The following is a 25085-nucleotide window of genomic DNA, read 5'->3' as shown; positions in this document are numbered from 1 at the left end:
CAGAGCTGGCACGAGGTTCTGGAGTTCTTTTAGGCATTAATAAAAGGCTGATGACATTTGTGAGGGTGGGTTGCTATTGTTGTACCAGCGCGGTTCACCTATGCTGGCTCCCCCAGAACCAGATGTTGGAAATCATTTCACAATTGCACCCGGTGATATCCATCCATGGAGAGGTACTGTAGCAGAGAGGAGCGCTGTAGAGAACAGAATGAGACCAAAAAGCAAAATGGATGCAGGCCTTTCGCTGGCAGCAGGAAGAGCATCACATGGGACACCGGCTCACCCACCACGCAGCGCATCCCCAAATACATTTGAGTTCCCAGAGATGGGGATGCTGTGCTGTGCTGTGCTGCTGGAGCGTGTGAAAGCCGTGATGCTGAAAGCTGCAGTGCTCGGCCTCGGGACAGCACAGCACAGTGGCAGAAAGCTCGAGCTGAGAAGCTGGGCATGCTATAAAGATGCTGCTCCAGCAGTTAATAGAGGCTACATTTTTCCTGGTGCAAGAGCACTTCACTGCTCATATTCAGTGCCCCCCAAAGCTGCACAGCTATGACTTCCAAGAACACGAGCCAACAGAAGGTTTTCACTATTGTGAATAACCACTTAGACCTTCTGTGGACTTCACATGTTAAAAAAAAATTAAGACTGTTGAGAAGAGCCTCAGACAAGGCAAATGGGCCTAAGGGTATTATCTGCAAAATTGTCTCTTACTTCTCTGGCACAGCCTTACTTAGAGCACGCAGAGCCTTCACCTGCTGTGACAGAGCCCCCCCGTGCAGGGCAGTGCTGGCTTTCCAGGGAGCTGTGCTGATGGCAGGCTGACATTCAGACGTACCCTTAGGAGAGCAGCACAGTGCTGCTGGGTGTGTGGTCCTGTAACTGAACCCAGAGAAAGTCTCCTACTGTAGTAGTGCTTCCATCTTCAGCCCTGTGTTTGCATGGTGCTGGCAGCAGATTTTACCTCCAAAGATGTCTGGTGCTGAGGGTGATGCTGGTGACAGTCCTGCATTCTCTGGTCCTCCTATGGGCCTGAATGAACAGTTCCTAAAAGAATAATCTCTCTGCATCCTCTGTGCTGTGCAACATCCGTGATTCCAGACGCACTGTGGCATTGCTGAGCTGAGAGGAGCTGAGCTCCAGGACCATCCCTGGTATTTTCTCAGTGAACCACTCATATCACTGAAGAAGGGGAAGAAAAAGAAACAAATAAAACACAGCTCTGTAAGACCTTGTTAAAAATGGTGCTTAAATGGAAGGGCAGGGAAGCCAGGCCCAGTGAGAAGCTGCTGGGGCTCTTCAGGTTATGTCCCATCCCTGCACATGGCAGAGGCGTGCAGGCACTTGGGGCCTTGCATTAATAGGGAGCTCAGCACTGATGGCAGCAGCAAGATACAGCATGTGTGCAGTGTCTAAACTCTGTGGACAGAACAAATGGTGAGGAGGGCACCGAGAGCCATGGGGAGCATCATGGGGGCATCCATTCCCCCAGCCCTTGTCTGCATTGCTGGGACAGAGCAATACGTATTCACTGATCTTCATACAACTGTAGAATCTTCCTTCAGAGCAGATGAGCAGTGACCTTCCCCTAATCTCATATTAGCTATGCCCACCTCTGAACAACTGCACCAAGACGGGCCAAAGTCGCTGCTGAGTTTCGGTGTCTTGTCTAATTAGCTGATTGTGGATTGTGGTACCTGGTGGCCAGAACTGCTGTCTTTGTTGGAATGCTGCTGACTTCCACTTTTATGGCTGGTGCCAAAGAGGAGCAATTTATTTGAGAAGAAAAAGCTGCAGAATGTGTATGCATGTATATGGCAGCAGGCAGTAATAGCCGAGGTTTGGAGTAGTGGTTTCTCTCTTGCATGTCTCAGATTAAGGCAGCAGCCATTAAAAGTGAGGAGGGGCTGGTTGTGTTGTGCCAAAGCGGTACAGGGCCTGTCACAGGATGAGAACTGGGAAAAAAGAGATGCTGTGTGAATGTTTTCCCTCTGCCCTTGTTCTGTTTCGGCTTGGTAGCCCTGGACACAATTCTTTCCCAACCTCAAACCCTCTCCTTGCTGCGAGAGGGGGTTACAATGGGACAGATGGGGCAGGTCGATTGTGGGCTGTGTTGGGGTGTTCTGTTTGCTAAATGTGGTGTCAGGTCTGTGCTGTGGCAGCCTCTGGGGTAAAGAATAAATTCCAGCCAACAGCCACTGCCCTGAAAAAGAAAAAAAAAACCCAAAATGTAGGGACTCCTGGCTTGGCTTGCATTTGAATGATGAGTGATCTAAAAGCAAACTCAGGGTCATTCGCTCATCTGGGGCACATGGGCTCTTCTGGGTTTTGGTGCTGTGAGTGCTGGTGCCCATTTGCAGCAAGGCATTTGGGGGGGGGGGGGTTCTGGCAGCACCCAGCCAGGGCAGCTGGTCCCTGGGTGGCCGTGCCGTGCCCATTCCCGGTTGTGGTGCTGGCAGCTCATGCAGCAGCAGGAGGAGGAGGTCTGCCTGCCCCAGCTCACCTGCGCCAGGCACTGTGATCCAGCAGAAAGCCCTTGAGCTGGTGACAAAGGTCTGGATGTGGGCTGGAAAGTACAGTCCTGTCTCTTAGCAACTGGCTCCTACCTCTGAGCTCTGGAGCTGTGTGTGGGACAGAGAGCATCAGTCACGCTCCTGCAGCAGCAGCAGCAGCACCAAGCAGGGGATGGGGGACCCAGCCTGCTCCCGCCGCAGCCGAGATGCTTAGAGAAGCGCAGGCGTTTCTAACACAAGCAGTCATCTGTGAGTCCTAATCAAAGCTTCGGTTTAATTGCTTTCCTCGTGCCCTGTCTCTACAAGACGAGCGGCTCGCCCATTGGCTGCCTGCGGAGGCTGCTCCGTGCTGTCCTGCCTTTTGGTCGCGGGGTGGGGACGGGGCTGGCAGGAAGGGGAGGACACGGCCCATGTATTTCTAGAAAAATGAGGTGTCACAGGGTCCTTCCCCATTGCACCGCGCTTGGGAATCCCCTGTCCCTCTCAGGGACGTTCACATTGCTATTTTCTGTCTCAGTGCTTGGTTCTGCTATTTCACCCTCGTGTTTCCCCCTCCTAACCAAAAGCATCTCCTCACCGGTGAGCATTTCTCAGAGGCTTCCTTGCAAAACACTGTTTCATAAACATTTTCGCAAATCCTCTGCTTTGTCCTCCTAATTAACCATCCAATTGGCCCCCAATGGAGCCTTCACCTCCCCTGCGAAGATCCCGCTTGCACAGATTATAACCTGTCAGCTGCCAATTTATTCCTCACGCAGAGGGCAGGTTGTATTAATTGTCTGCCTCCCCTGCCCCATTTGGTTTGCCGTCCCTTTCTTCTACTCCCCAGCAGCATCCCTGCTGCAAGACAGAGGCTCGCAGGCAGCCGAGGGAGCCCAGCTGCGTGGCTGTGTGGGTTTACCCATGTGCCCAACCTGCAGTGCTGTGGCTGCTGGACCAGATGTGATGGGATGCTGCTGTACCGTGTCCGACACAGGAGAGGGGCCCTGTGGTTGGCTTTGCCATCACAGAGCAGCCAGCACTGAACAGCACGTTCAGCTTTGGCTTCCCCATGTGTAGCGTTGGCTGAGAGCTCAAAAAAATCCATTGGGTTGGCCCAGGTTACTTGGGAATTCCTGAAGGAGCTGGAGTCTGCTGTGTGTGGCTGTGGTGGAAAGAAGCCACATTCAGAGGGGGTTTTCCCAAGTGCAGACAGTGGGCAGAGTTCAGTCACCTTTCCGTCCCAGCCCCTGTGCAGGACGGCCGCCCTTTCAGGTCCCAGAGTAAATAAGCATGGTGACAATGGCAAGAGCCCACTGTCACTGGGCTGTGTGTTTTGCTTGGTTCAGCATCACTAAAGGGGGTGATGGAGTCCAGTGTAATTGCCGTGGCTCGGCACTGCTTTCGGGGTAAAGGCAGAAGAAAGGCAGTGACAGAGCACGCTTAGGTCCTCGGTGCCCTTACCTGGTGAGGAGGCTTGGATCTGGGAGGGGGCTGAGCCCCCCCAGGCTGCTGAGCTGTCAGCATGTTCTTAGGACAGCCCGTGTCCTCTGCATCACTGGGGGACGATGAGCTGACACCAGGACACCATCATCCGGGACCCGGCCCCAGCCCGGCCTGACCTTGATTCTCTGTAGCATCGTTTGTAACTCACTTTACATAATTTTGCTTGCCCTGACGAGCACTGCTGAGCTCTGCCTCCTCCCACGGAGTTCCATTTTGGTGTGGCCGTGTCCTCACACAGGTATGAGGATGGTGTGTGGCTGCCCCAGCGCTGCTGGGTCTGTTCCCAGGTGGAACAAGGGGTGGCCTTATGGTGAAGGGTGACCCTGCCCGTCCCCCTCCATCTGAAAGGTTTTGCTTTGGTCGTGATCTTTGTTAGATTCCTGCCTCAGTGCTGGGAAGGTTGCTTGCAGCGATAAGCTGCTGTAGGGAAGAGCCACCTCTAAGCGTGCTCTTAGTGTTGCAGCGATGTATTTCAATATTATCTCAATATTCAATATGCAATTTTCAGTATATAGCTGTAGATTTGTTTCGGAATGCTCCTTAATGTGCTCTTCCAATGCTGTTTAATATGTTCTTCTAACTACAAACGCAGTTTCTTTCCATCCCCCAGCACACCTCCCCAAGCCACCTAAAACAGATCTGAATGACATTAAGCATTTGTTACCCATCTTTACAGATCGACGTATATATAAAAAAAAAGTCCCAAACTCACACAAACTCTGCTTAACTCAAAACAGTCAAAACCACTGCAGCGTGACAGCAGCCACCGGACCGCAGTGTCGGTGCCACCTGTGCAGCAGTGTTGGCCGTTGTGTCACGGGGCTGCCCAATGGAAGCAGAGCCAAGCCCTGCCCTGGGCACCCCGTGCTTTGTTCCCTCCAGGCTGACGGCTCTCCCACCCCATCACCCCTCTGCAGGCTGCGTCAGGCCACGCCGAGCCACGCCAGGCTGCAGCAGGCTGTGGGGCTGCGGGGCCCAGCAGTGTGCCATCCCCAACCTGGGGCGGTGTTTCAGGTTTGCAGATTGGAGGCTACAGCTCCACTGCCCTGCGCCCAGCAAAGCATCCTTTGCTCCCTTGCACCTGCTGCACCCCACCGGCAGCGCCTCGGCACCCGCAGACCCCGCACCCCACCTGGGCCCTCCCCACCGCCATTTCCAGGCTCGCCCCTCCCAGGCAGCTGCGTTTTCATGCAGAGCCCTGGGAGCCGGCAGAGAAATAAGCTGAGGTCAGAGCAGAGGGCTCGCAGAGACGGCTCAGCTGCGGCTCCTGGAGGAGCAGCTCGCTCTGCGAGGCCGCTGTCCCCAGTGAAAGGCACACACCTCAGCTTTGTTTGCCATCTAAAAATAATGCGCCCGGCTCCCCCTGACAAGGAAGTATTTGCCTTGGGAAAAAAAAAAGTATTGTGTGCCATGCTGCCTAGAGGAACAATGTAGGGCAGCAGCACTAGGCTGGCAGCGGGCACTGGGCATGCTGCTCTGCAGGGCTCGGCCAGGGGCAGCACGGAGCCCAGGGAGCACTCCTCCATCTGCCCTGGGGTTCTCCCACAGGAATTGCCCCTCCTGGGCTGTGTAGGGATCCGCTGGGCTGAGGCTGGTTGTGCTGCAGGGAGGAGACTGCTACACGTCTGCTTGGTGCAACGTGCCGTGCAAATACTTAACGTAGAGAAACATCACCAGCAGTTTAGGTACCGCTCTTCCTCCAATAAGTGCAGGAAAAAAATGTCAGAAAAGTCTTTCCAAGAGAAAAAGGAGCAAAATCTTCAAGAGGAAGGTTTCCCATACTCCTCCAACTCCTGGGTTCTGTTTGTTATTAGCAGTGCAGCCGATGCTTTCCCTGGCCGAGCATTTCCCCAGGGCCTGTGCCTGAGACATGCACCTTGCGAGGGACAGGAAGAAAAGGGAAGCTCTAGGAAAGGAGCCCTTCCTCCTTGCAGCATTAGCTGAGGGAGCCTGCTGTGGTTTAACATATCCCCCGCAAAAGCTGCTTTCATCCTACACCTAAATACCATGAGGAGTGAACTTCCTAAAGCCCTGGAGAAACCTAAATATAGAAGCCAATCAAGGGCTGACTTCTCAGAGATGAGAACTACCAAGAACTGTTTCTTGATCAAAAGTTGTAAGAGACCATATTGGGGTGAAGTGCTGAGGACTGTGCAGCAGTTGCAGCAGTGGGCTCACAGCACCTGCGTGCATGGATGGCACGAGCTGCATCCTCCAGGGCACCAGAATGGATCGTTCTGATGTGCAGCAGAACCTCACTCCATGCTGTGTGTTACCACTTCTGTCCTCTGTAAGAACCCACTGCTTTGTCCTCCCAGCTGATCATTTCTGGGGGAAGAATGAAAAGATCTCCCTAGAACAAAACACAACTGACAGGAAATTAGAAAGGCACAGCACCGAGCTTGCAAATCTCCAAGCAGGTATTTGGCAGCACAGCAGAGGGAACTGTCACGGGCAGGCAGGGGCTGCTGATGGCAGCGTGGCACACAGAGGGGCCGGTGCTGCCCCTTGTCCTGACTGTGTGGAGGTGACCTGGGGGGTGGCTCAGTGCAGCCATGCCATGCGGGTGTCCCTGGGGATGAGCGTGACAGTGTCCTCAGATAGCCATGGGAAATGAGAGCTTAACGTGCTGAGAGAGGCCGTGCCGTGCAGCGGGAGGTGCTGTGTCCGATATGAGCGTTTTCACGTGGGAAGCACGGGAGCAGGAAGGGGCAGAGGGTCTGCGGCACGGACAGCACGCGGGGCGCAGCCATAACAGGCCGGGCTGTGCCAGGAAGTGGCTTTCTGCTTGCAGGAAGCTCAGTTCAGCTGCTATCAGCCCCGTGCGCGAGGCCAGGGGAGCTGTTATCTGCCGTTGAGCGCAGCAGATGGGGAAGCAGCTCTCTCCTGCCCCGTTCCCTCTCCTGCACCCCTGTGGCCCTCGTGTGACCCCACTGAGAACAGCCGCTGCTTTCCTGGGGAGCGGTGAAGTGGGGCTCGGCGTCCTGCGCTCCACGTGGGGGCAGGGACTGAACGAGGGCGAGGCCCCTCCGGGCTCCTGAGCTCCTTTTGGGCCCATACACCACATCCTCCAGCAGCGATGCTCTGTGCAGGCCCTGGGGAGCCGCTCCCCTGACTCAGTCAGGACAGAAGCGAGTGGGGAAGGGCTGGTGGGACGGGCAGCCCGGCAGGGCACACAAGGCAGGCCGGCTCTGGTTTCGCGCAGGGCGGATGGGGGTCAGCGCAGATCAGGTGGCAGCTGCCGGCCCTCGACCTGCCGCCCCGCCGCACACGGCGTTCGCCCTTCAGCCCCGCTCCCTCCGGCTACGGCCGCAGCTGAGGAACGGGCCGCAGGGACCCGCGGGCCCGTAGGAGGGCCGGGGGCCGCAGGCCTCCCCACAGGGCCCGGGGTGCCCGCACGGGCCGAGCCGTGAGCTCCCCGCGGCCGCCCCCGCCAGCCGGTGCCTTCCCGCCGCGAGGCGGAGCCGCCCGGCCCGGCCCGGCCCGGGGGAGCGGATTACCGCCGGCAGCGCGCGGCCCCGCCGGTTGCCATGGCGACGCCGCTACCTGCCGCCGGGGCCTCAGCCCGGGCCGGGCGGGGGGAGCGGGCCCTTCCTCCCCGCCGCCGCGGCAGATGGCACCGCCGGGCCTGGCCTGGGCGCTCCGGGGCGGCCCCAGCGGAGCGCTGAGAAGGGAGGGAGGGAAAGAAGGGCACGGCCGCGCCCGAGCGGTTGGGCCACGGGGGATGGGGACGAGCGCGGCCTGCGGGGCCTCGTGCGCCGAGAGGGCAGGGCGGCGGCGTGCGGAGAACAAAGGTGCGGGGAGGGGGCGCGGCGGTGGGGCCCGAATGGCCTGGGCCTCGCTGTGCCCGCATAGCAGAGCCCCCGCACCGAGCCTGCGGGGTGCTGAGGCGGGGAGGAGAGGTGGGGGACGTGGGGTGGCTGAGGGAGGCTGCTGGATGGGGGTAAAGCAGATGTGAAGTGTGAAACGGGGGTGAGCGAGGAAATGTGGCACCAGAGGGAAACAAAGGGCCGCGGGGAGTGAAGGGCTGGTGGGAGACGTGGGAGAAGGGGGTGAAGAGGGTTATGGAGCGGTGGAGGTGCAGAGAAGGCGGAAGGGAAGGAGTGAGGTCTGCAGGAGATAGGGATGGGAAGGGAGGAGAAGGGCTGGAGAGCAGCTCAGGGCGACACAGGGAGCCTGGAGGTGCGAAGGGCTGCTCTGCCAGGCACCTGCTGCCACTGCTGCGTCTCTGGGCTGAGTTCTGCTCCTGAATCTTTTATGCGTTTTGGGGCAGGCAGCTTCCAGTAAAGTCCCAACACCAGAAGGGGGCAAAAGCATCCCTTGTTCTCATCTGTCTTCATCCCCACTGATTTTTATTGCTTTTTAAACCTAATGGCTTTTAAGCCGTTCTGAGATATTATGGGCTGTGACTCATACCTTGAATTCTTGTGAGCGGTGCTGGTGTGGAAGGAAGAAAGAGAGGGGCACAGGCCCTTGGAGAGGTAACACATAGCACATGTGTCCTCTTAAATCCTGAGTCAACATTTGGTTATATTGCCACTGATGAACGTTTGTAATCCTAGAATCACCAACTTGATATGGCTTCTGATATCCAGTGGATTTGATGCTTGCACCTCACCTGCTTCCCAGAGCTAAAAAAGCATCACAGGGAGCTCGATGAGGGGATGTGAAGCCCTTAGCTGCGGGCGTTGTAAAACCCAGGAGGAAACAGGCAACCACCAGCCCTGCAGGGATGTGGGTGTCTGTTGGTCGGGTGGCCCTGGAAACAGTGGTTTGCGCGTGCAGTTGGTTGCAACCTTAGTTTTGAGGGCTCTGCTTGTTTTGTCTGCCTGTGCTTTTTTTTCCCGGTGCAGTTTCCTTTGTCCTGTTTCTCTAATTATCCTCATTTCAACCCTGCTCTGAGGATTATTGGTCAGTAGGAAGGCTCCTAATGCCCGCTCTTCCTTGGCAAGGGAGTACCCATGCCCTGGATTAAAGTGAAACTCCCTGAACAGTGACAGAAGAAATTAGATCTGTTCCTCAGAAACGCTCCCTCAGGCAAAGTTCCCCGACCCCCACCACGTCAGCCCTGCGCCGTGCCCCTTGTGTTCATTCTCAATATTCTCTTTGTTGCAGCCACCTTTATATAAGGCTCGGTTGGGGCACCCGGGGGAAGGCAGTGGTTGGGTTGTGGAGGAGAACCCCTGTGCCCATTTCTCGAGCCCCCTGCGGTCATACCGAGCATGGGTGCTCTGCTCTGCAGTTGGGGCGAGGAGCTGACCAACAGACTGCTTCCCAGTTTGTGGGAGTCCTCAGCAGAGGCCGTCGCTCTCAAGGATTGGGTTTTTTAGATTCCTATGACTGGAGGCTTAAGAACAGCGTTTATTCAATCTGTAGACTGTGTGGGTATGTAGAGCCCGACCACCAAAAGCAACAAAAAAATAAAGGCTGGGAGGTGGGATATTCTCTCTGCGTGCAGACCTCTGCCCGCATTCACAGATGTGAATGCACACGAAATAGATAGTTTGTAGGTCATTTAGATCATAGAATCATAGAGGGATTGGGTTGGAAGGGACCCCAAAGCCCCTCCGCCTCACCCTCTGCTGTGGGCTGGCTGCCTTCCCCTCCCCCCACCAGATCAGGCTGCCCAGGGCTCATCCATGGCCTCGGGCACCTCCAGGGATGGGCACGAACACTTCTCTGAGCAGCCTGTGCCAGTGCTTCGCTGCCCTCCGAGTGAAGAATTTCTTCTTCACATATGACCTAAATCTCCCCTCTTTTTGTTTAAAGCCATCCCCCCTTGTTCTATCACTATCTGCCCATGCAAGGTCAGTCTCCCTCCTGTTTATAAGCTCTGTTCAAGTACTGGAAGGCCACAGTGAGGTCTCAGTCTGAACACCCCCAGCTTCCTCAGTCTGTCTTCATAGGACAGGGGCTCAGCCCTGTAAGGCAGGTTGCTGTTCACCTGCCTGCTGTGTACAAACCGGGCTGCATCTGTGCATTTATTTGCAGAAAGCAAGCCTCAAAGGGGTGTGTTGTATATATGCATATCTGTACAAATGTGTGTGTAATATATATATATTTATATGTATGTTATGCCAGCATTTTTCATGGCGCAGGCTGAGCAGCTTCCAGAACCCTCCCCTGGTGCTGTGCTTTGTGCTGGGAGCGCCCGGGCAGCCCCACGCCCCATGTTCCTGCCAATGTGAGCTCGCTCTGCTCCTTGCAGCCAGCTTGGAGCAGCGCTGCTCCGCGCTTCCCACTCCCACCAGTCTGTCGCCACGCTGAGCTGCAGCCTCCTGCTCCCCGGCACATCCTGACACAAAGAGCTGTGCTGCTGCTGCCAGCGCTCAGCTGCTCCGCGTGGGCGAGGGAGGGAGGGTGCCGCGGGAAGGTCAGCGCGGGGAAGGAGGGCGATGCTGCCTCGTTCCCTTAGGGGCCACATCCTGGCATCGCGGTGCAATCTTGTCCTGCTTATTGTTGGCGTTCAAGGGGGCTGCCTTCAGCATGGGTGCCCTATGCATAGCACGCACGTTCCAGGGGTACCCGAGGTGGTTCAGCACACTGCAGGCCCAAAGAGCTTCCCCTGCCTATTCCCAGCCTAGCAAAATTATGAAAATGGCATTTCTCAGTTGGTTGTGACTCCAGTCTGGACCATTCCCTTGTTTTTATTCCTGGCCCAATTTCCCTGGCAGCGTGAGCAGCAGAGCAGCAGCAGCCGCCACTGCCCTGACCACAGCATCCTCCTCCCGGAGCTCTCGCCCCCCCCCCCCCCCCCCCCCCCCCCCTCCCCTGCGCCCGCGGCAGCTCAGGGCCGGCGTGCTGCAGCTCTGCCCCCGCCATCGCGTTAGCCCCGGGCCCATCTCGCCACCCCTGTCACCCACTGCTGACACTAACTCGACTTGCCTGCACTGTTGTAGGGGGCAGATGGACTGTCGGAGCCCGAGGGCATCTCTCTGAAACGCGTGGCTGTGGTGGAAGATTTCTTTGACATCATTTACTCCATGCATGTGGAGAGTTCGACGGAGCCGGGCAAAGCACCCAAACATGCCGGGCAGAAGAAAACCTACCGAGCGGTGAGACTCCCTCTGCGGGGGGACGGGCGTGGGGGGCCACTGCTGCTCAGAGGGGAGGCCGGAGGCAGCCGGGCCGCTTGCCTGCACGAGGAGGCGTGAGAAAGGGGCTGCTTAAAGGCACAGCAGCTGCGCCAGGGAGATGGGAAATGGGGCCGCAGCAGCAGCACGGCTGCTGGAGGAGGAAAGACCAAATGAATTATACAAAGGCAACTGTACATGTCTGGGGGAAAAGAAAAAAAAAAAAGAAAGAAAGAAATGCTCAGTGTTGCTGATGTGAAGGGATGTTTACCCAGACCCCCCCTTGCTGCTCTGTGCCATCTGCCTCCCCTGTGCCATCCGCTGTCCCCAGGGCCTTGGGGCAGCAGCAGCAGCCAGGGAAGGGCCCTGGGGCTCGGCTGGAGCCCAGCCCTCTGCTACACCGCAGCATTGCCCTTGGCTCCCTGCTCTGCAAAATGGAGGCAGCTCCCGAGTTGGGTCTGCTCAGGTGCTCCCCGGTGCTGAAAACCAGATCTATCCATCCTGAAACCACTCTAGTTAGGTCAGGAATAATTCAGCTTGAAGTGTGCTTCTCCAGGGAGCTTGCTGTTTCTCCTGACTCTGCACAGCCCTCCGATGCAAATATTTGGGCTCTCCTGGTAAAAGAAGATCTTGAATTCACGGTCCAAATCCAAGCTGCTCTCACAAATCCTGCAGCCTAGGGCTTGGGTCGCTTGGAGACATGTGGCTGGCGCAGCTCGTGCCTGCTACGTGCCTCCTCCTGGGGAGCTACCTTGCTCTGTGCTGGGGCTGTGCAGGGCTCGGTGCAGGGCTGGGGGCTGTTGTGTCCCATTGGTCCTGCACGTGATGCTGGCTGTGCAGCCCCCACCCTGCGAGTCCCCTCTGCTGTCACTGCACAGTGCTTTGTGCCCTGCAGACCACGCCGACCCTTCCCTGATCCCTTTGCTTCCTCTCTCAGAAGCACAAAGCCATGCCCTGGGAGCAGGCTGCATCCTGCTCAGCACGCTCCCCTCTCGCCCTCCCTCCCAGCTGAGCTCCTCCCGCAGCACGGCATGGCACCCAGGGGCCGTGCACTGCGTGGCCACATCCTGCCGGCCCCTCCTGCCTCCCTGCTGCCCTCCATTTGTGATTAGAGAGGCACTGGAGAGTTTGCCCTTGTCCCTGACCTCCGGAGGGAGGCAATCAGAAAGGGAGTTTGGATGGGAGATAACTCATCAGGGAAGCTGTCTGCTCTGCAGAGCATCAAATCAGCTGAGAAATAACAACTGTATCACTAAAATTAGCTGAACGTTTGCAGCGGGAGCTGGGGCTCTGCTGGAGCAGAGCAGGCAGGGACGCAGGCACCGCTCGAGGCGGAGGGGCAGCCACCGCGCCGCATTTGCAGCAGCAATATTCAGGCCCTTCAATGTCAGCATTTCTGTGGGTGCTCTGAGTGCTGGAGCACTGATAAATACCTCACAGAGGCAGCGGCAGAGCCGGGCATCCCTGCAGTCGCAGCAGAGCTGGATGGGGCTGTATCTAGGCGGGAGAATCCCATGAGGACCAAGCACTGCATCCTCCATTTGGCTGCTGGGACGAGGTCCCTGCCTGAACTTTCCACCCGCGCGGCATTTACGTGCGTGCCAAAGGCTGGGCTCTGCTGCCGCTCAGCGGAGGTGGACGCCTCTCTCTGCTGGGCCTCAGGGCTGTGCTGCTTCAGCCAAGCCCCCCGCCCTGCCCCACAGCACTGCTTCCACAACGTTTTTTTTCCCTTCTTTTTTTCAAGAAAGCTTAAACGTCACCCCTTCCTGTGAGGTAGAAAAATGCTTGGAATGTATGCCTTTTTAATTTTGTTATGAAATAAGGTGGGAGGATGGTGCCCGCAGGCCAGAGGAGGGGGCCGGGACGTCCCTGCACTGCCCTGCTGTGCTGTTTCCCATTGGAAGCCCCGCTTCTGCCAGGCTCACCACCCGAGGAGTGGCCCAAACAATTGGATTTCTGTCTGCTTTATGACCCCACTTGTAAGTGCTGTGACCCCTGTTGGGGTCATGGCCCCGGTTTGGGAACCGCTGTGCTGGGACAGGGCCTTCAGACCGAATAGGATGGGTGATTAACCGTAGGAGCCAGCCCCAAACTAAGAGGTGGACTCCCCACCCTCTTAATGTCTTTCAATTAAGACCAGATGTTATGCTGGAAGACGTTTTAGGCGAAGCACTGGCTGCTGGCCTGCAGGAGAACATGGGATAGGTTCCCTGACTTGTGCTGTACAGGTCTGGTGCCATGATTTGGTGGTCTCTTATGGCCTTACAGAAATCTTTACATTAAAATCACACTCTGCCTTCTCCAAATAATCTAGGCTCGGTCTTTAGAAATGCTGTGAAATTGCTGCTGATGGGGACTGCTTGAAACAGGAGGGCTCCTGGCCTCCAGGCGCCTTCTGTAGGTGCTGAGGTCTGGATACAGTGTTCAGGTATCCAATCTTAAAAGTGCATCCTCAGCTGTTATATACAAATTTCTCACAAAGGTTTAAGACATTATTCATTACTATTTGTAAAAATGTTTTTGATTCCCTAGGTAAAGTATGTCACAAAAGTGCAGAGTATTATTAACAGTAATTGATTGTCATTGTGGGAAAACGTGACCCGCCCTCCCGAAAGATTAATGTATTCTTCAGGTTAGCAGTGCAGTGGTAATTAGCAATGCAAACAGAGCTGGAGAGCCCTAACTTTCTCATTCAGTTCTTACACAGCCATAGCTTCTCTCTGCTCAGAGCCCACACAGAGCAGCAAGGGGTTTCTGGGCAGGAGGGCTGCACAAAAAGTCCACAGGAGGGGTTCAGGAGCGACATGTTGCTGTGCTCTGGTGCTCAGGAGCTGCGTACAGCTGTGTTATGGGATTCGGGCTAAGAGGACAGTGCTCGTGCTGTGTCCCAGCCCTTAGGCTCTCAATGCCAGCACATACAACCCTTTCCTTGTTTTCCCAGATTGCAGAGACCTATGCTTTTCTCCCAAGAGAAGCTGTGACCAGGTTCCTGATGAGCTGCACAGAGTGCCAGAAGAGGATGCATTTCAACTCCAACGGACTGGAGCCCAAAGGTAAAGGCAAGCAAATTGTGTGAGCAGAGCCAGCAGTCACCCTGGAGCAGACACCACTGAGAGCTGTCAGTGACTGCTTCGTTCATGAGATTTGTCTCTGCCAAATGGATTTCCTAACCTGTGTGTTTTCAATGTGCTTTTACAGCAAAGCCTGGGGAATTGTTTAAAGTTCATTTGTGCATCACTGTTTGGGCACTGTTTTTGGCAGTAGCATGGAGCTGCCCAATCCAGCTCTGCTTCTGAGCAGTTCCACCACTGGTTCCTCTTCCCCAGTGCAAACCCACAAGGCCTGGGTCAAAAACACTGCAGCTATATCTGTAATCAGCTCATAACTGTACGTGGGTGGAAGCTTAGATATCTGGAAAAACCTGACCTAAAGTTTTTCCTTTACACTATTAATTTGGTAATGAAAGACACTGAGTATGTTTGAATAATTGAAGTTTCTGATAAAGAAGAAATTTGTAGTAATTAATAGATATGCACGTCATGATCCCATTTTGGATAGCAGAAAGTGTTTTAGTAATCAAAGTTATATTATGCCTGTGTATACAACCAATTAGCATGGTGACTGTGGTAGTTCGCTCATTACAGTTCTTTTATAAACGGAGCCAATCTGCAGCTCTGAGGCCTAGGAGCTACGAGCAGAGCATAAGATGGGACCAAGTTTTCTTCTAGAGTAAGTGGTTCAAGTTGAACGTTTGGATGGGTTTTCTGATAAGACAAACAAGTTTGTAATTCAAGTGCAAAGCTGTATTTTTTAGAAACTGCCCCAGATAACCCTCTGATGTTTATTAGCCCAAGCTCCATCTGCACAGCACCTGCCCACCCTGCCTGCCAAGGGCCCAATCCCACTTTCAAGTTAGGTTGAGGAAAATTCTGGCTTTTGGTCTCTCTGGAGGTGAACCCAGCTGTTACAGCAAGCAGAGCATTTGGCTTGACCCTGAGCAGGGAGCAAAGAATAGTCATGAAGTTTTCCAGTTCTCTTGGAAATAAACCCAAAAGGAAGAGAACAGGTGTAAAAGTCCTTCTCTTTACCCACCAAGAATAGAAGGACAGAAATGCCTTTCTGCTCAGAATAGTACCTAAGTAGTGACTAAGTACCTGTGAAACCACGTAGAGTAGATTAGGTAAGATTACTTTTACTGGGGAAGAGCATCTGATTTCACTACTACATATTCCACAGTTCATCTGGAGCAAATCACCTACAGAATGGTGAGGTCATAGGAAAATTGCCTGGGTGTATGTGCATGCAAACACACAGACCAACAGTTGTATGTAACGTTTAACTTAGTGAGAAGGAAAAAATGGAGTCATTCCTATCTATTTCTACTTGTCCATTAAGCAAATCTCAACACACTTCCTATGTGATCAGAAAAATCCCTAATTAAACATACCTGACATTGAACCCTGCAGGGCACTCACATAATTCATAGAAGAAAATTATCTTGTGCCTGGGAAGCTCTGACTTCACTGTGGCATTTTTACACTGTTATTAAATTAGGAGTAATTCCAGTGGAATTATACAGACTTGGAATTAGGATCCAAACCATTTCACTTCAGCTCTGCCTGTTGCATCTGTGTTTCCAACACTTGGGGTGTGGTAACTTCTAAAGAGGAGCTAAATAACTCCAGTAGCCCCTTTTGTGACATAGGAAATGAGGGTTATACCTATGGAGTCCCCCAGGCCCTCTAAAACGAAGGTTTTCTTTCTTTTCAGTTAGCATAAAAAAACCAAAATGTTTTGGTTCCTCAGATGTCCATCCAGTTACCCATCCAGCTATCAAGGATGCTGCAGGTACCCAGGACCTGGAGAGCAAACTCTGCATTTCCATGGATCTTAACTAGGCTTCTGCAAAAACTCTGTAATGTTTAAGTCAGCTACGGGCAATATGCTTTTGGGTCAGGTCATTTCTTAATCAGACACAATAGATCTGATATTTCCAGAGGTGTGAAGCGTCTTCGGGTCCGCTGAGTTTCATTGAGCTTTTGCAATATTCAGCATTTCTGAAAAGCAGCCCCATTACAGCTGGCTGATGGATTTTCTAAGGTGCTGTAAAACATTTTGTGAAGGCCGTTTGTAAAAGGGGCTGTGTCAAAGGTGCCTGTGAAACTGGTGACCCCAGAAAATGCAAGGCAGGCACTCAGGTTCTGAGACGGGAAAGGAAACCTCCCACCACCAGTTCACCTTCAGCTCCTGGAAATCCTCCTTTGCTGTTGCTGGAGCTCATGTTCTGGTGGGCAGCCACGCAGCCTTTTGGGGTGTGCTGGGAAGCTGGGCTTGTCCTCTGGCACTGGTGTATCTCTCTATGAAGGCACAGAGATTTCCCTTTTTGCCAGCAGCTTTTCCTATGGAAAAAGACAACTTTCCTCTTAAATATACACATGCACAAACATATAAATGTTGTGACAGAAGAAATAATTGCAGAGGTCTCCAAGTCCTGCATGCAGAGCTTCTCAGTGATGACCACAGAGCTGAGAAACATTTGTGAACTCAGAAATCTCATGGAGGATTTGCTTTACTCGGAGTTGTCTAGGCTGGGTGGAACAGGGATCTGCAGGAGCAGTCTGAATCCAGAGTGATCTCTGGAGCTCAGTGCGATGCAGACAGAGGAATCGACAGGAACAATTTAAATTAAAGGTTTTTAAAATTAACTTTGTATTTTAATGAGGGCGTTAAAAATAATCTTCATCATGAGATAGAGACACTTAATAAGTTGCCTGAATGGTAACTCCTACCTGAGGGAATCCCAGCAAAACTGGTGAGGCTTTGCAGTGCCAAAGCAAACTAGAAATATATTCTTGATCACCCTCTGCATCAATCCCATTGGCATGGAAGTGTTTCTGAGATCTTCAGCAAGGCTCACTTTCTTCCTCTGTTAGGTTTTAGTTTGGTAGACTGAAAAGTTATATATTGTGTGTAGTCTTTTCACAGGTGACAGCAGTGCTTTTTTTCCTGCAAAACAACATCTGGTCTGTAATTATCCTCTGGGTGCAGTCATGTTCATGTAGGAACCTCAGCTCAGCAGGCAGTGGCTCCAGTTAGGGGTTTTAAGTACTTCTAAACACATATGTTTGGTAATGATGACAACACATCTCTGTATCTTTACAAAGTTTTTCCTCTGTTCTTCAGAGAGCGAACCACCTTCCTCTCTGGTTTCTGGGATCATCGACTACAACATGCCTCTCACCTCTACTTACCTGAAGCAAATGAAGCTGCGGGTGATGAATTCACAGGAGCAGGTGAGTTATCCTCCTGCCATGGGGCAGTGCAAGGCACGAGGCGGGTTTCTGCCCTTGGGGCTGTGGGGTGGCTGATGCTTTTGGAAATGTGTTTGTCCAGGTGGGGTGGGCTTTGACCACATACAACCAGTGCTAGCCCATGGAAGTGGGAGAGTGTTGCTGTTATGGATTATAGCAGTCTGCTTGTTCTTTAGGCATGAGGCTTATTATGAACAATATCTTAAAAATACATACGGTGAATAGGAATTTATCTCTTTAGCTCCCTGTGTTTTCCTGGGAGCTTTAGCAGGTGGGGCAGTTCTGGCCAGCAGCTTGGTGCAGCTCAGCACCATCTGCCCTCATGTCATGCTGGGAGGGGGGCTCGGTTGGCTGCTAGGGGTGTCAGGCCACTGCATTTGGGTTTGGAGCAGAAGGGGCAGAATGCCACAGAATTAAACCCAGGCTATGCAATTTTCTGGAGTTCTGCAGCTGCAGAATTAGCAATGGGAACCTCTGTGCACCATGGAAACAGTCTATAAAAAGCAAAGCATGTTCTACTCTCTCCCCACAAATCGGCACTGGGAGCCAGTGCTGGGTCTGCTTTCCAGCACACCAAAACCTCAATCTGATCTTGTAGGCTGCTGCCAGTTCACAGGAATGAAAGAGTTTGCATTGTGCAGAGGAGGGGATGACTGCTGATAGCTTGAGCTGTGAAGTTGTGCCAATAGATGTTTTTTATCTGGGGGTGACATGAGAGGACACTGGGTAGAGAATCGAATCTGGTGCCAGGGTGTGAAATTGCAGATGTGGATCAGCTGTCAGGAGTGAAGGGGTGGGTACAGAGCTCCTCTGGCATTTCAGCAGTGAAACCTTCCTGAAACCTGACATCTGGCAGGAAGCACTGCTGCACCTTGGAGCATTTTCCTCTGCATGTGCTGGACACTGAGCAAGTTGGAGGTTCTGCCTGCAGCAAGCAGAGCTGCTCAGGGTGAGCTGGAGGCAGAACTTTGGACAGCTCCAGCCCAGGGCTGCTGGATGGGGCAGTGGGACCCTTTTTTTTTCAGGCAGAATCGAGGGCTGCCCTTCCTTCTGGTTGCTGGGTCTCAGTGCAAATCAAAGCAGAGCAGTGCTGTGATTGCAGACCCTGATGCTATGCATGCCATTAAGCATGAGCTTTTCCTCACTATGGACTGCAGGTTGTGCTTCTCAGAATTCAAGGCAGTTCCTTCGAGTTAAGTTTGGTGTGAATGTAAAAGACAGCCTGAGAATTTTGTGTATTTACCACTTACGCCTTTTCCACTGATAGGACTATTCCTCTTGGTCCCAAATCTCCATTCGGGGCAAACTTCATGACATGCTTCTCAACTTCCTGTGCGTTTCTACAGATAGAAAGCAAGACTTTTAGTTTGTTCTTATTTCCATAACACAAAGTATCATGGAAGCTAGCAGGCAGGGCTACAGAGTTAGGAGTTGTGAAGTTACAGCTATAGGGGTGCTTGCTTAGAGAACCTCAGATTAGTGATTCAGAGATGTGAGAAGTACGTACCCCGTGTTTTGCTGTGTGCACTGGATCTCCCACTGGATGGACAGATACAGCATACTGCTCATGAAAACACTCCTGAAGATTGCAATCCAAGCATATATCCTGCAGGAACAAAAAGAGGACGAGCTGAGGAAACACACAGATGTTGGCCTAGACCATAAATCACCGTACTTCATTTTATTTCCTTACCTCTTTTGCTGCTCTCTCTGTGGTATGTTACTGTATGGAAAACAGGTATTGGACCAGAGAGATTATCGCATTACAAAGGAGTAATGAAATAAAGATCTTACCTGTGTCCTGGGCTTGCAGAAGGGCTCCAAGAGGAGTGATCCCCAGATAGAGATCCTTCCTCCTTCGGAGCCAGCCCTTAAATGGAGTCTAGGAGGGGTGCAGCCAGGCTCCACCCCTTCTGGTCACTCAGGTGAAATTACGTTCACCTGTGCCCCTGTGGCTGACTCAGCGCTCGCCTCAGGTGGTCAATCAGAGGTTCAGGCCGTGATTCAACAGTTCCCATACAGTTGCAATGCAGCTTTCTAAGCTTTTTGAGCTGCAGCAGCTGAGGGAAAAAAAAAAAAACTGTTTGGAAGAAGTAAAATTTGCCTTTAGATGTGTCCCTGAAATTCCAGAGAGATTCCTGAGAAAAAATGGCAAAAGATCACAGCCCTACTGCTCAGACCCATGTAGCATTGAAGCTCTTTATCATACCTGAGTATAGCAGCAGTCTGAGGAGAATACTGTGGTGGGAACCCAGGGAGAAAACCCAGGAGATGTGGGTGCCATTGGTTCCGAGAGGCACAGCCCATGGTCACCCCTGGGAAGGAGCACCATGCTCACAAATACACACTGTATGGCTTCGGTGTAGTCAACTTTACACTAAGACACTCGTCCCTCTATCTCATCTTGCTGCCCTGCCACCTCACTGCCCAGCACTGCGCCAACATTTGATGGTAATAATAGAAATAAATGAAGCAAGTGACTTGTGTTCTACTTGGCTTTTGCCAAAAGCAATTATTTGCATGCAGCAGCACCAGGAGGAGCTTGCTTCACAGGGGCTAACAATGAATGAATTTATGCCAAAGTGGCCTTTTAACTTCATTATTCAGGAGGAAAAAAAAAAGTGCATGTAACTGTAATTTATGGCTGCTGTTAAGCATATCAGTATCAGGGCAGCAGTGTCTCCACCAGGAAACGCTGCCAGAAGAACCTGAGAGCATTTTGTCTGCATCGAGGGACAAAAAGAACCACAAAATAAGGAGCTCTTCCCAGGGTTGTTCATGCAGTTAAGGGTTCCTGCAGAATTGACAGAACCAGAAAGCAAATCACTATCCTGTATGGAAGTGTTCAGAGAACAGGAGTCAGATTATTTTCTCACATCAGTAGAGATCAATATATTTCAAGTCAGTACATCTATTCTGGCATGAGTGCCCCACGCTGTTTAAATTGGGTTCACTGGAACATGCAGGAGCTCCTGGGCTGTGAGTCTTCCTTCTTTCCAATTTTATAGCAGTTCTCATATGTGAGAGGGCCCAGGAGGGCCCGTTCCCTTTCCACATAGTGCAGAATTAGCCATATTTCAGGGATCTGTGGAGGTATTAAAGCATCCCCCGAACTTCTGACCTTCTCAATCTTGCAGCAAAAAAGGAATGAAGGTATTTAATATTCATCTATAATGATCCTTCCACCTCGTTTTCAAACGATAAATATTAGCATGTTTAAATGATTGCTTATTTGAGTTTTATTGCAGTCATTTCCCAGACCATCTTTTTCTATCATATTCAGACTCATCCCTGGGTTTATTTTTCACACCACACTGTTCAGGTGATTTCTGCCAGGGCCCTGTGCTCAGCTCCAGGTGGAACACGGCAGGCTGAGATGCACAGAGCTCCAAACCTGCTCTGCTCTGGAGGTGCGGCTGCCACCTTGGCAGGCACAGCAACCAGGTTTAAGTGATACGGAAAATTTCCAAAGGTTGCTTCAGTGGCTGCTGACAGAAGGTCACCCAGTCGGTGAATGGCAGGATGTGAAATAACAGGAGCTTTTCTCTTGTTGCCATGGCTTTGCCACGCTGACTTGTGAGTGCCTGGGAGGGAGGGAGGGAAGGAGGGGGCCTTGTCCTGCACCCTGGTGCACAGCTCCCAGCTCACGGTGTGCACTGCAGGGGTGGAGGGGGCTGCAACATGAGGGCACAGTTTGGAGAAATAGCCAAAACAAAAGGGTAGTCCTGGAGGTATCTAGAAGATACTGTTTCGCTAAATGCAAATTACCCAGTTCAGTACAGACATAACTGTTGGAAATACAGATTTAATTGATGCAGTAAAGGCTTACTCGTAGCTCTACATCAGCAAAGCCCTCTAGTGGAGATGCAGCTTCTGCTGGCAGAGAAGGCTTTGGCTGATGCATTTGCCCTAAAGGACATGCTGTCCAGCCATGGCAGCGGCAGCGGGTCCAGCCCTGCAACTCCATTCTGCACATTTGCAGCTTCCCTCCACCCTCTTAGCTGACAAAGACAGTTTAGTGAAACTTTTATCCTTGGCCTTAATGGCTCATGAGATGCAGGAGGTCAGATGATCAAACCATTTAGCCTGGTTTCAGACTTCTCTGAATGGCTTGCTTTCAGTGAGGGTCAGCTCATTTTTGTGATTGGAATTAACCGTGAGGTTCCCAGCTAGTTAAAGCAGGAGAGATTTCATTTCCAGCTGTGTAGATCCCTCAGTGTCTGTAGCTGCGTTGCTGGTAAGCTTTGTATGTGCTCAGTGCAATGCTCGGTGCAAGCAAAATGATTTGAGATCCAGGCGTGGGCTGGCTGGGATAAATACTGCTGGCATCTTCCACATGAGATATGATGCTGTGGCCCTGACTCTGCACTGCTAAGGGAAATTGCATTGCTTCCTATGGGAAGGAGGCACTGAATGAGGTGGCACTGCCAGATCTCAGCAGTGCCAGTCACCACATGTCCTCTGAGGCTGCAGGCTGCACCAGGCACCGCGCGCCACTGCGGTCCCGTATCTGGTGGCTGCAAACTGGTGGAGGGGTGCTTGGGGGAATGCACTGTGGCTCCTGATGGGCCCATTCCTCCTGTAGCCTTGGGCAGGCCATGGCCGTGGGCTCTCTGCATCACCTCCCCTTCGTTCACTGATGTGCTGTGTGCTGACTTTGATCGAGGCGCACAAATGGTTGTTTCCTAATTGCCCTCTCCCTTTAAGAAGGGGCTAATACCTTAGAGAGACTTCTGAGGTCTCGCGCACTAATAAAGCTCTTCAAGAGCTTGGATGGCAACTACTTTGAGAACGTGAACTGTTATTAATGATTTCCGTTACTGCCGAAAATGAAGCTGTGTGGTTCAGCGTTGTAACCTTGAGTTGCATTGTTGCTTTTGTTTCTGCTCCTGTTCTACCTGCTCAGGCAGGCGTGTGCCTCGCTGCAGGGCTGGGAATGGGCACGTGCATCTCCCAGCAAATGCTGGCACTCACAAAGATGGATGCTGGAAACACGGTGTGGCTTGAGAATGGCAAAAGATGGGCTTCATGTTGGTTATGGTGTAGCGTTGGTTAAAATGGCTCAGTTCTGGTGTGGTGGCTAGGAGAAAAGCTGTGAGTCTGTGTCAACCTATGGCATAGTGCAGAGCTGCTGAGGGGTGGTGCTCCAGCAGAAGCTGGGAGGGGTGGGATATGGATCCTGTGCAGGGATGGGATATGGATCCTGTGTGTGGATGGGATATGCATCCTGCGTGTGGATGGGATATGGATCCCTGTGTGTGGATGGGATCTGAATCCCTGGTACTGGCATCCAGCCCTCCCCTGAGCTCCCAGGGAAGGCACATTCCACCCGCAGAAGCAGCTCTTTCCTGCTGCTTTGCTGGGACTGGTGCACCCTGACGTGTGCTATATTTCCCTTCCATCTCTTGGCCTTCGCCCTTGAAGAAGGAAAAAAAAAGCACTTCTATTTGTGCATATGCCAAATGCCAGCAGCTGTTGCTTCTGCAGAAGGAGTGACCAAGAGAAAGGGGAACACGGCCCTCAGCCCACGCAGATGTGCTCTGTAACAAAGCTTCCCAAGCCTCTTCTCTCCATTTCTTCCTGACTCTGCTCTGGATGCCACGTAACTAAAACACGGTGCAGGCAGAAGTCACACCTCCCTTCATGCCATGGGGCTGTGGCCCTGCCTCTGTTTGTCCTGCTTTCCTTACAGGCATCACTTGGCAAAGCTTTGCATTTTTAATGCTCATCACCCAGTAGGGTTTGGTGGTCACGGAGCAACAGATGCAGGAGGTGCCATTTGTTGTTTAACCCACTTCCAGAGGCACAAAGTCACCCCCGAGTCAGTGGCTCCTTCAGCATGAGAGCCAGATCCCACTTCACACAGTCCCCTCCAGATCTCTGTGTCCACACTCACCCAGCGGCGTTCCTACAGGCAGTGTACCCCTGAGTCTGAGAGCAGCCCCAGTGCTGCCTGTGTGGCCGTGCCTTGGGAAGCACTGGAGGACGAGGCTGGGTGCTGCCAGCAGCCCCTCATGGCGTGGCTCTGGGTGTGCAGGAGGCAGGGCTTGGTTCTGCGTGGGCAGGCAGGCGGGGAGCCGCAGGGATGTGTGCGCCCACAGGGAAGGGTTTGCAGGGTTCAGAGGTAACGAACGTGCCGAGAGGGAAGGAAGCGTCTTATAAATAATATATTTGATGTGTTTTATATATAATATAATAGCAGCAGTACTGGTTTATTATGTTGGGATTTTTTTTAAACACAGTCCCGTAAGGCACTTACCCTATTCCTGACAACTTGATAAATTATCATTACCGATCCTCTACCTAATTGCCAGTTATTTCCCCCTCCGTGGTTCGAACCTGAAGGATCCCCACCAAAAGGGTGCTCCGGTTGCAGCTTTGCAGAGCTGTCCCTCCCACAGGAGCCCCATTTCTGTGCCCAGCCTCGCCGTGCCGGCCTGGCGGCCCCAGGCGCTGCCACAAACAATGGCATTTCTGTCGGGCTCGTGACCCCGCTTGTGCGGCGGTGACCCCACTGGGGTCAGGTCCTGCAGCCGGCACTGGAAGGGTTCCTGCCTGCAGCCCTGCCCGCTCCTCCACCCTCGCTTCCCGAGTGGATGCGTCTGTTCCACGCTAAGTTTGCCGATGCAAAATTTAGGTTAATCCATTTCCAAAGTGGATTAACCTAGCCCACACAAAGGCACTTAGTATAAAATAAGTGTCCACATGGTGAGGCAACACGGCGGCCGCGTCAGGCTCGCGCCCTCGCTGCTGTGTGCCCAGTGCAGGGGGCTGGCTCTGCCGCGTGGTCTAGCTCGAAGCGAAGGGAGCGCGAGGAATAAACAAAGCCCAGCAATGGGAAGGGGTTAAAACCCTTCCGAGGTCCACGGCAAGTCTCCTGTTCACCTTAAATGGTCAGGATTTTATTTTAGCTTCAGGGAGGAGCGGCAGCCATTGAGCTGGAAGCGAGCGCAGCCGCTGCCCTCCCACCGCAGGGACCCCGGGGCTGCACTGCTGCCCTTCAGCTTGAGATGGGGAAGGGTCGGCCGTGCAGTGCCCACGGTGCCCATTCACCCCCCCGCTCCACAGGGCTCAGCACAGCGCTCCCTGACCTTCTCCTCCCAGCAGCGCCGTGGTTGACGCACATCACAATTGGACATGGGCACCAACAAGCCATAAGCAGGGATGTGGCAGTTCCCATCCTTGGCAGTGGTGAAGGCCCTACGGCTGGGCTGATTGCATCAAAATCCCCCTCATAGCCATCAAGGGCTGGGGGCACAGAGCGGGCTGGGGATGGGGGGACACTGAGGTGCGATGTCCAGGAGGAGGTCAGTGAGCGCTGCCAGCACGGAGTGCCCCACTGGGCAGCCCCAGGAGCGGCTGCAGAACAACGGCTGAGCCCTGCGCCGAGCTGTGTTGCTCGCGGAGTGGGTGCTCTCCCTCTGCTCTCCCACCGGAGCGAGGGGATGCATCTGAAACAAAAGGATGCAGCCGATGTGCGGCCTGGGCACCGTGTGCCCACCGCGCCCGCAGCCGGGCAGAGGTGAGGAGCCGGCCCCGCGCCCGGCCCCAAACCCGGGGTCCCGCTGCCGGGGTCTCGTCGCTCGCAGCCCGCGGCTCCGGGACCGATCTGGGCCGGGGGAGCGGGGCACGGCCGAGGCGAGCGGAGCCGGGCGCGGTGCACCCTCGGGGCCGTGCCCTGCCGAGGGAGCCCGGGCGGGGTGCAG

At 53.3% G+C, this 25085-nt stretch overlaps 1 protein-coding gene and 1 long non-coding RNA gene across 5 annotated transcripts in view; one reads left to right on the top strand and one right to left on the bottom strand.

The window, feature by feature from the left end:
• C20orf112 (C20orf112 homolog) overlaps nucleotides 1-25085 on the top strand; it is a 50093-nt gene that overhangs the window by 4566 nt on the left and 20442 nt on the right. The window contains exons 1-4 of one of the 3 annotated variants that reach the window (XM_046903043.1): nucleotides 7588-7789; nucleotides 10895-11050; nucleotides 14010-14121; nucleotides 17252-17361. In XM_046903043.1, coding sequence (XP_046758999.1) covers nucleotides 10979-11050; nucleotides 14010-14121; nucleotides 17252-17361 — 294 coding nt within the window. In that variant the 5' untranslated portion in view covers nucleotides 7588-7789; nucleotides 10895-10978. Of the gene's footprint in view, nucleotides 1-7587; nucleotides 7898-10894; nucleotides 11051-14009; nucleotides 14122-17251; nucleotides 17362-25085 lie in introns of those variants that run through there. The other 2 variants (XM_046903044.1, XM_015296599.4) reach the window with 2 other exon arrangements.
• On the bottom strand, nucleotides 15236-24888 carry LOC107054851. 2 transcript variants are annotated; one of them, XR_005841298.2, is made up of 3 exons: nucleotides 18887-24888; nucleotides 16858-18719; nucleotides 15236-16467 (listed from the first exon to the last, which is right to left on the bottom strand). It is a non-coding gene; the product is annotated as an uncharacterized LOC107054851 (long non-coding RNA). The 2 variants fall into 2 exon arrangements; XR_005841299.2 differs by having other exon boundaries at nucleotides 15236-17074; nucleotides 18630-18719.

Source organism: Gallus gallus, chromosome 20 (genome assembly GCF_016699485.2).
Source record: "Gallus gallus isolate bGalGal1 chromosome 20, bGalGal1.mat.broiler.GRCg7b, whole genome shotgun sequence".
Taxonomy (NCBI): Eukaryota; Metazoa; Chordata; class Aves; order Galliformes; family Phasianidae; genus Gallus; species Gallus gallus.
Note: the sequence above shows the minus strand (reverse complement) of the source record. Positions and strands in the feature narration are given on the sequence as shown.